General features: G+C 41.2%; 1 protein-coding gene across 2 annotated transcripts in view; it reads right to left on the bottom strand.

Moving 5' to 3' along the window:
• ILDR2 (immunoglobulin like domain containing receptor 2) overlaps positions 1-9,018 on the bottom strand; it is a 988,453-nt gene extending 979,435 nt beyond the window's left edge. For both annotated transcript variants that reach the window (XM_053705868.1, XM_053705867.1), the window contains exon 1: positions 8,885-9,018. In XM_053705868.1, the coding sequence (XP_053561843.1) occupies positions 8,885-8,930 (46 nt within the window). In that variant the 5' untranslated portion in view covers positions 8,931-9,018. The remainder of the gene's footprint in view (positions 1-8,884) is intronic.
• Positions 9,019-11,059: the final 2,041 nt, after the last annotated feature.

Below are 11,059 nucleotides of genomic sequence, written 5' to 3'. Positions count from 1 at the left end.
TGGTACTCTTAGTTTAAATCATAAACTAATTTCTAAGTCCTTGAAGGCAGCCTCTTAGCTTAGTGCATTTTGAGAGTTTTTCTCAGCTAGACAGCACTAGTTCACGTGTGCTATATAGATAACATTGTGCTCACTTCTGTGCAGTCATTTATGAGCCAGCAGCACTGATTGGCTAAAATGCAACTCGGCGGTAGTCTGCAGAGGCTTAGATACAAGCCAATCACAGAGGTAAAAAGTGGTTTAATATAACAGTGTTGGTTATGCAAATAAAAGGATTATCTATCTATTTAAACAATAAAAATTCTGGAGTAGACTGTCCTTTTAAATATTGTTTCTTGGCCTTGCGCTCATATCAGCATAGTTCTTGACCTGTACCAAGGGGAATAAAGTAGCAAAGATAAAATAGTCTAATATGCTAGAGCGTTTAATTATTGTACTAAAGCCTGTGTACACGGGCCACAATCCCCATCCACTTGGATCCCTCCTTCCCCTTCCCTGCCGCTCTCAACTTTTTTTTTTTATGTAGTGCAGTGGACCCACCCCTCTCGCGGCCCCTCCAAATATAATATTACAAGATCTATTTACTTAAAGCATATTATTTTTGTACTACAGTATCCCTTTAAATATAATCTATATTTGATGTCATTCACTGAATTACTTTATCACTATCATTAGGGTGATATTTTGGGATGCAGCCCTTTCTGACCTTGTCTGTCCACGAGCATCTTGTTAGACTTATAATTTTCAATGTCTATAACTTTATAAGAGAGCTGACTAGTAATTAAAACAAACACGCCACCTCCCCAATCTACTGTCTCAGACCTTCTTCTCTAATTGCCCTTTGTTATAGACTAATTCTCATTCAAGTCAAACTTTAATTCATTTTATTTTTCAGTGACATAATAATTACTGCCCATTAATGTGTGTGCATTTGAAAGTTTGAAGGTTAAACTCATAAAGCGCTGTGGAATCTGTTGGCGCTCTACAAATAACCGATAATAATAATAATAATAATAACAAGAACATATATGAGCAATTAAGCACTGCATTGCAAATAAATGTTTTAAACCATTTAACACTGTCATTTTCTTAGCACATTTTAAAAGGATTTGTAAATCAAGAGCAGTTCAGGAATACACCTCTTGAGAAGACGTGTGAAATCCATGTTCCTGGTCTCCTTTGCTGTGGTAAATTATGAGCAGATGTAAATGATGCTAACCAATAATTTTGTAGAATGTTGCATGCTCAGGCTTAATTATGATGAAGCAATCCTGCCTCCCTGAAGGGACGGTAGCAATCACACTATTAAAAGATGTATATTGCAATGTTGTTCTACTTTTTTTCCTTCTTTTATTTAATTAAGGTAAACATTTTACAAAGAGATTAAATTGATTTTAAAATGTCCCTTAAAGGGGCAGTAAACAGACCTTGTTTTCATGTAAAAATTGTGTTTTATTCCATGCTCCCTTGATAAGCCAAAAAGCAGAATTAGTAACCTAGGTTTTCGAATTGCTGCAAAATACTTTAACCAGCTATTTGATTCGCAAAATTTGCTGGTTACAGAATTTTCTTTTTGACCTTACCAGGGAGCGTGGAGCAAGCATCATTTTACACAAAAGTTTGAGGTTTAATGCCCTTTTAATTAAAAGCTTTAAGGTGAAACAGGAAGTGCATGTTTGAGTACAACTGATATCTAAGTATATATTGCTTACTGGCGGATAGAGACTACTTCCATAGAAAAAGTTAGTTAAAGGGACATAATACTCATATGCTAAATCACTTGAAAGTGATGCAGTATAATTGTAAAAAGTTGACATTAAAATATCACCTGAAAATCTCTATGTAAAAAGGGAAGATATTTGACCTCAACATTTCTTCAGCTCACCGAAGTAAGTGCTGCTGTTAAGCTGCAAGTTGAAAAAGAAAACACAATAGCCAATCAGCAGTGTTGATCTCATGAGATTTCACAGCAAACTTCTTTAAACTGAATAGGAAAATAACATGACTGTGCCTGCACATGCCAGATGCACACTCCTTTGGAAGTCCTGGGACCAAAGTCTCTTTACAGTGGGATGTGAATACTTAGGAACATTTTAGGTAAATATCTTCCTTTTTTATATACAGATGCTCTGGTTATATTTTCTAGTCAGCTTTTGATAGCTATGCTGCATCACTTTCAAGTGCTTCAACATTTGGGTATCATGTCCCTTCAAGTGAACACATGATCTTCTTTCATATTAAACATATCAGAGAATATATGTACAATTTAATGCTTTAATAAGCTTCTATTTGAAAACTATTATAAACTTTTTAGATTATTAACCCAAGCAGATGGAGAACACAGGTGTAAATTGCCGAGAATGTGCAGTCGAATCCAGAGCATACCCCACTCAAAAATGAAAACATTTCACAGAATGAAGTCCTTAAAGGGACAGTATACATCCATTTTCATTTAACTGCATGTAATAGACACTATTATAATGAATAATATGCACAGATACCAATCCAGTATAAAACCTTCTAAAAACTTACTTAAAAGCTCCCAATTTAGCACTGTTGATGAGGTTAGGTTGGGACACCCACTGAAAGGGGCTGAGAGCAGACCCTTCCCTGCATATGAAAAGACCCATTAAACAAACAGAAGCAATCTGAACTCTGTATACATCAACATACATCTAAAACTCTGAGTCTTGTTTAAAAAAATAAGCACAATGTTATTAAAATAAGCAAAACTATACATTTTTACAAAAACACCCCCAGATGGGCTAAATAAATGGATCAACAAACATTTATGCAAAGAAAAATTGAGTGTACATTGTCCCTTTAATGATCCAAGAATATACTTTAAAGATACATAAAAGTGCAAAAGAAAAAGGCTATAATGTATAATATATGCAAGTAACAGTGCAAAAATAAAGCGCTTGTGTATTCAACGACTACAAAGCAGGTAAACACACAGCTAAAGTCAGCTCTAAAACAGAAATGCACTGCTAGGAGCTAGCTGAAAACAGGTGAGCCAATGAGAAGAACTGTATGTGTGCAGCCACCAATTACTATCTCCCAAAAGTGCATTGCTAAACCTGAGCCTACTTAGGTTTGCTTTCAACAAAGGACACTCAATTTAAAATGTTAACTTTATTATTAACCCCTTAATGACCACAATGTACCCTGTATGTCACTGGTCGTTAAGGGGTTTTTCAGGACATAACAGCACAAGTCTAGCAAGAACACGCTATTAATGCCCTCCCTCCAGCAGGCTTTGTGGAATAGAGCAGTCTCAACGCTGGTGGCAAGACCGCGCTATAAAACAATCAAGTCCCAAAAAAAGGCCAGCGACATACAGGGTACGTCGCTGGTCCTTAAGGGGTTAAGATAGAGCACACAATTTTAAACAACTTTCCAATTCACATCCATTATCTACAAGTACACAATCGTTTTATGTACACACTTTCTGAGGCAACCGCTTCTACTGAGCATGTGCAAGATTCACAGAAAATATGCATATGAATAATCTTTGGAGATACTTGTTAGTGCTGTGGAATTTCTTCTGGACAGTCACATGAAGCAGTGAGAGGGAAAATAGAACTAAACTTACAATTTGTCAGAAATAAATCTACTAATGATTTGAAATTCAAACAAAGTACATTTGGATTGCCTTTTTATTATGCATTTACTGATTATGTTATTCTACCGTGTTTAGCGGTCCTTTAAGATTGCATGCTTTATCTAAATTGTTAAACGTAAACATTTGACCATAATGCCCCTTTAACTTTCAAATGAATGTGCATTAATATTTGTGGGTGAGTTTTTCATCCCTTTGGGAACCACTATCTGCAATTGACTATATATATTTTTTTATTTTATTTTTTTTAAACAATGATTTATACTTAACTTACGCATCTGTGGTTTTTAGTCTTTAGATAATATCTGGAGTACAACTTTGTTGTAATAGTATAAACTGAATATTATTAAAAGGTAAATTTTATTTAATTGTATGTTTATGAAGATTATTTTTATATATACAAGTAGAAAACCCTTTATCCAAACTGTTTGGACCGGAAAAGGTTTGGATTTCGGAATAGTTTGAATTTTGGAATATTTGCATCTGTAAAATGAAACAGTTTGGAGAGGGGATGGGACAAAGTGTAAACAACAACTTATATTATTTAGGCAACATTTAGATGTCATAATGCAGCTTATACATGTAACCGAAAGGTAGTTTTATATCATTATTAATACTTTTGTATATATAATACAAAAACAAAACCAAAGACACAGGCATAGAAAATAGTAATTTTGGTCATTTTAATTTTTTTATTTTTTTTTACATATTAATGAAAATGTTTGGATTTTGGAATTCTGGATTTGGGGATATGTACCTGTACTACAAATTTTGAATCCAGCTTCCAGACTAAACCATAAATCACATTACTAAAATCTTAAAGCATTTTACTGTCCGTTATTTCATTATTTCACAATATGCCTCATAATGCAGAGTCATTTAAATATAAGAAAACTAAAATATTTGACTACACCAATAATATAATGAATTCAGGCCACTAGTAAAACACTTGTTTAAAAACTAGCATGAATGGAGCTACTGAAAAATTCCACGATTAGAGCAAACCTACATTGTAACACAAATCATAGACAGTGTACAAGTAAAACAAAATATCTTGCAGTTGAGAAACCGCACCCCTTACCACCAGAGTGGCTAATATATATCAATAAAAACTCATTCACAATCTGAAATAAATTATGCAAAACAATACATTCATTTGGCCACAACAAGCCTACTTCCTTAATATTCTAGTCACTGGAAAGTGAAAAGATACAAATAAATGCAGTCACTGAAAAAGATGATGATGGAAAATGCAGGTGATGTTAAGAAGAACAATTATTTACCCATTTGCCAACACTTTACTACATTGCAGTCCTCTCTAGCAGCCAATGGGTTAATAATTATGTGAACTTGTTTACTAGGTAGCTATGAGGTGCACAGATACATTGAAAAAAATCAATCTTCTGCTTTAAATGTACCATGCCACATTTAATACAAATAAATCAAACATGCTATAGAGTACATTTACTGTGTGTGTGTATATATACATATTTACATAATATATATATATTTATAAACATACACACATAATAAATGAAGACTCAGCATTTTCTAATTAATGTCCAAGTCACAAATATAGTAAATATATAAATAAAAACACAAATACAAAAACATTTACATATAATATATCCAAAATGTATTTTTTTTCTAGAACCAATATAAGTCTTTTGTCTACACACATAAATTAACACAAACACATTTTCTTCAGTACTCATTGGCATTCACATGAGACTATTTACCATGATTTTGAGACTTGCACAGATTTTTTTTTTTTTAAAAATGGAATCCCAAATATAGAACAAGGTGCCCAATCTTGCTACATGAATTCTGTTCAAATCATATGACCTGTAGCTGTATCTGTTAGGATGCTGTGCCAAACACTAGCTATGTATATAATCTAAATCTCCTGTTGACTTCATATTTCTTCTTAATCTGCATCTTAAACAAAAAGTCAGTGAGCTGAATTTGTTCCCTACAATCTGCCAGCAGCTTGCAGTTTAAGAACTAGTGTGGGTGCAGTGTGAACGCCAGTGTGGGTGTAGTGCTAAGACTAGTAGAGTAAAAACTAATAAGAGGATAGTGAGGGGAGTGAGAGTGACATTTATGTGTGTCCAATGTGAAAACCAGTGAGGGTGCAGTGTACATGCTGGTGAGGGTGTAGTATGAGCACTAGTGAGGGTGCAATGTATGTACTAGTGAGGGTGTAGTATGAGGACTAGTGAGGGTGCAGTGTGAGACTAGGTGTAGTGTGAGGGCTAGTGAGGGTACAATGTATGGACTAGTAAGGGTGTAGTAAGAGGACTAGTGAGGGTTCAGTATGAGACTAGGTGCAGTGTGAGGATTAGTGAGGGTCCAGTAAGTGCAGTTGTAAATGTGCAGTGTGAGGACTCATTTTGAGTCCAGTGAGGGTGCAGTATGTGCACTTGTAAAGGTGCAGTGTGAGGACTTGTGAGGGCTCATTGTGAGGACCAGTAAGGGTGCAGTAGGTGCACTAGTAAAGGTGCAGTGTAAGGACTAGTGAGGGTGCAGTATGTGCACTAGTAAATGTGTATTGTAAGGACTATTGAGGGCTCAGTGTGAGCACCAGTGAGGGTGCAGTATGTGCACTAGTAAAGGTGCAGTGTGAGGACTGGTGAGGGCTCAGTGTGAGGACCAGTGAAAGTGCAGTATGTGCACTAGTAGAGGTGCAGTGTGAGGACTAGTGAGGGTGCAGTATTTGCACAAGTAAATGTGCAGTATGAGGACTAATGAGGGCTCAGTCTGAGGACCAGTGAAAGTGCAGTATGTGCACTAGTAAAGGTGCAGTGTGAGGACCAGTGAAAGTGCAGTATGTGCACTAGTAGAGGTGCAGTGTGAGGACTAGTGAGGGTGCAGTATGTGCACTAGTAAAGGTGCAGTGTGAGGACTAGTGAAGGCTCAGTGTGAGGACCAGTGAGGGTGCAGTATGTGCACTAGTAAAGGTGCAGTGTGAGGACTAGTGAAGGCTCAGTGTGAGGACCAGTGAGGGTGCAGTATGTGCACTAGTAAAGGTGCAGTGTGAGGACTAGTGAAGGCTCAGTGTGAGGACCAGTGAGGGTGCAGTGTGTGCACTAGTAAAGATGCAGTGTGAGGACTAGTGAAGGCTCAGTGTGAGGACCAGTGAGGGTGCAGTGTGAGGACTAGTGAGGGCTCAGTGTAAGGAGCAGTGAGGGGCAGTGTGAGGACTCAGTGTGAGGACCAGTGAGGGTGCAGTATGTGCACTAGTAAAGGTGCAGTATGTGCACTAGTAAATGTGCAGTGTGAGAACTTGTAAGGATCTAACTTGAGGACTAGTTAGGGTACAGAACAGTTTAATAATAAGAGCACCATAACAAAAGAATAAGACAGAGACCTGGAGCTTACAGCACTACGTGACCCTGACCATGATGACATACAAGTTTAAAAAGAATACATCACTGTGCAATCAAATACTCTGTTTGGCAGTCACATTGAGACCCTACAACATGTTTATTTAACCATAACATCTACATAACCACACAAAGAACACAAGCAATCTTCATTGTAACTGTGATACATACAACACTGTGACAATGCTGTACTCGTGTGGTACAGTCCTACACACACATATCAAGGCACAAAAATTGTGATACATAGCACCAGCTCTATAGGAAGCATGTTATGATACATTATTGTAGTTACAATACTAACCCTGCACAGACACACATACCAGAGAACACAAATTATGATGCATTGCACACACAGTATAGGAAGCATGTTATGACACACTATTGTACTTACAATAATATACAATGTACAGACACACATACCAGAGAACACAAATTATGATGCATGGCACACACTGTATAGGAAGCATGTTATGATACACTATTATACTTACAATAGTATTATACAATGTACAGACACACATACCAGGGAACACAAATTATGATGCATGGCGCACACACTGTATAGGAAGCATGTTATGATGCACTATTGTACTTACAATACTATACCCTGCACAGACACACATACCAGGGAACACAAATTATGATGCATGGCACACACTGTATAGGAAGCATGTTATGATACACTATTGTACTTACAATAATATACAATGTACAGACACACATACCAGGGAACACAAATTATGATGCATGGCACACACTGTATAGGAAGCATGTTATGATACACTATTGTACTTACAATACTATACAATGTACAGACACACATACCAGGGAACACAAATTATTATGCATGGCACACACTGTATAGGAAGCATGTTATGATACACTATTGTACTTACAATACTATACAATGTACAGACACACATACCAGGGAACACAAATTATGATGCATGGCACACACTGTATAGAAAGCATGTTATGATACACTATTGTACTTACAATACTATACAATGTACAGACACACATACCAGAGAACACAAATTATGATGCATGGCACACACAGTATAGGAAGCATGTTATGATACACTATTGTACTTACAATACTATACAATGTACAGACACACATACCAGAGAACACAAATTATGATGCATGGCACACACTGTATAGGAAGCATGTTATGATACACTATTGTACTTACAATAGTATTATACAGTGTACAGACACACATACCAGAGAACACAAATTATGATGCATGGCACACACAGTATAGGAAGCATGTTATGATACACTATTGTACTTACAATAATATACATTGCGCGCACACGCACACCAGGGCACACACATTATGATGAGGGGCATATATAGGAAACGTGCTATGAGGCACTATTGTACTGGCAATACTATACACGAGGCACACATGTATGATGTATGACACATAATGGGGAACACTCAAATATTGATACAAACACATATAGGTCATAAAGAGCTGACAGGTGGTGATACAACAAACAGAATGCGGCTACACAAAGCACATACTCTGCAGAGCAGTGTAATATACACACAAGGTATAAGCTGGCGCAATGCGAGACACACACACACATATATATATATAAGCACTGTATGCCATACACGTACTCTGACACACACTCATCGCTTTGGTCACAAGCAGACACCGCTAATCACCCCGAGCAGGTGCACTATAGTCTGATCCCCATGTAACGTGCCACATTAAGCACACGCTGCAGAGCTTTTACCCCCTGACTCTGACGGAGAAGGCTACAACGCCTTGCCTGCTAAGAAGTTGATGTACGTGATGGTCGTGCAGGAGTTAATTACTCCCTTAGAGCCTTTAAAACAGTAAAGTTGTGTCCCGCTTACCTGTAACCCACACGAGGCTGAGGCACCCTGATATAACTCCCGTCATGTCCTCGGGCTTCCATTCAGCAGATCCGTTATAGAAACAGCGGTGGCACCGGCTGGCACCTTGTCCTCAGCGCCACTGTCTGAGGGGGCTGCACAGCCAGCAAGTAGGATCGCAGCCGCTTCTCAATGGAATCTTCCACTGACAGCGCGGAGGGGGAGACAAGTGTGTACCTCATGAGAGGAGACAGACTTGTAGCTCAGGAGGGGGTGAGAAAAGCGTGTACCTCAGAAGCAAAGAGACAAACGTGTAGGTTAGGAGGAGGGTGACACGCGTTTACCACAAAATGAAGGAGACAAGTGTGTACCTCAGGAGGGGGGAGACAAGTGTGTACCTCAGGAGGGGGGGACACAAGCGTGTACCTCAGGAGGGGGGAGACAAGCGTGTACCTCAGGAGGGGGGAGACAAGTGTGTACCTCAGGAGGGGGGGACAAGTGTGTACCTCAGGAGGGGGGAGACAAGTGTGTACCTCAGGAGGGGGGAGACAAGTGTGTACCTCAGGAGGAGGGGGGGAGACAAGTGTGTACCTCAGGAGGAGGGGGGAGACAAGTGTGTACCTCAGGAGGGGGGAGACAAGTGTGTACCTCAGGAGAGGGGGAGACAAGCGTGTACCTCAGGAGGAGGGGGGAGACAATCGTGTACCTCAGGAGGGGGGGAGACAATTGTGTACCTCAGGAGGAGGGGGGGAGACAAGTGTGTACCTCAGGAGGAGAGGGGGAGACTAGTGTGTACCTTTGGAGGAGGGTGACAAGCGTATACCTCAGGAGGAGGGGGGAGACAAGTGTGTACCTCAGGAGGAGGGTGACAAGCGTATACCTCAGGAGGAGGGGGGGAGACAAGTGTGTACCTCAGGAGGAGGGTGACAAGTGTGTATCTCAGGAGGAGGGGGGAGACAAGTGTATATCTCAGGAGGAGGGGGGGGAGACAAGTGTGTACCTCAGGAGGAGGGGGGGAGACAAGTGTGTACCTCAGGAGGGGGGAGACAAGTGTGTACCTCAGGAGGGGGGGGGAGACAAGTGTGTACCTCATGAGAGGAGACAGACTTGTAGCTCAGGACAGGGCGAGAGAACGTGTACCTCAGAAGCAAAGAGACAAACGTGTAGGTCAGGAGGAGGGTGACACGCGTTTACCACAAAATGAAGGAGACAAGAGTGTACCTCAGGAGGGGGGAGACAAGCGTGTACCTCAGGAGGGGGGGGAGACAAGCATGTACCTCAGGAGGAGGGGGGGAGACAAGCGTATACCTCAGGAGGAGGGGAGACAACAAGCGTGTACCTCTGGAGGAGGGGGGGAGACAAGTGTGTACCTCAGGAGGAGGGTGACAAGCGTATACCTCAGGAGGAAGGGGGGAGACAAGTGTGTACCTCAGGAGGAGGGGGGGGGAGACAAGTGTGTACCTCAGGGTGGGGAGACAAGAGTGTACCTCAGGAGGAGGGGGGGAGACAAGTGTGTACCTCAGGAGGAGGGTGACAAGCGTATACCTCAGGAAGAGGGGGGGAGACAAGTGTGTACCTCAGGAGGAGGGGGGGAGACAAGTGTGTGCCTCAGGAGGAGGGAGACAAGTGTGTACCTCAGGCGGAGGGTGACAAGCGTGTACCTCAGAAGGAGGGGGGAGACAAGTGTGTACCTCATGAGGGGGGAGACAAGCGTGTACCTCAGGAGGAGGGGGGGAGACAAGTGTGTACCTCAGGCGGAGGGTGACAAGCATGTACCTCAGGAGGAGGGGGGAGACAAGCGTGTACCGCAGAAGGAGGAGGGGGAGACAAGCGTGTACCTCAGGAGGGGGGAGACAAGCGTGTATCTCAGGAGGAGGGGGGAGACAAGCGTTTATCTCAGGAGGAGGGTGACAAGCGTGTACCTCAGGAGGAGGGTGACAAGCGTGTACCTCAGGAGAAGAGACAAGTTTGTTCCTCAGAAGAAGATAGTGTGTACCTCAGGAGAGGGGGAGACAAGCGTGTACCTCAGGAGGGGGGAGACAAGCGTGTACCTCAGGAGGAGGGGGGGAGACAAGCGTGTACCTCAGGAGGGGGGGGGGGAGACAAGTGTGTACCTCAGGAGGAGAGGGGGAGACTAGTGTGTACCTTAGGAGGAGGGTGACAAGCGTATACCTCAGGAGGAGGGGGGAGACAAGT

Source organism: Bombina bombina, chromosome 3, assembly GCF_027579735.1.
Source record: "Bombina bombina isolate aBomBom1 chromosome 3, aBomBom1.pri, whole genome shotgun sequence".
NCBI classification, from domain to species: Eukaryota; Metazoa; Chordata; class Amphibia; order Anura; family Bombinatoridae; genus Bombina; species Bombina bombina.
Note: the sequence above shows the minus strand (reverse complement) of the source record. Positions and strands in the feature narration are given on the sequence as shown.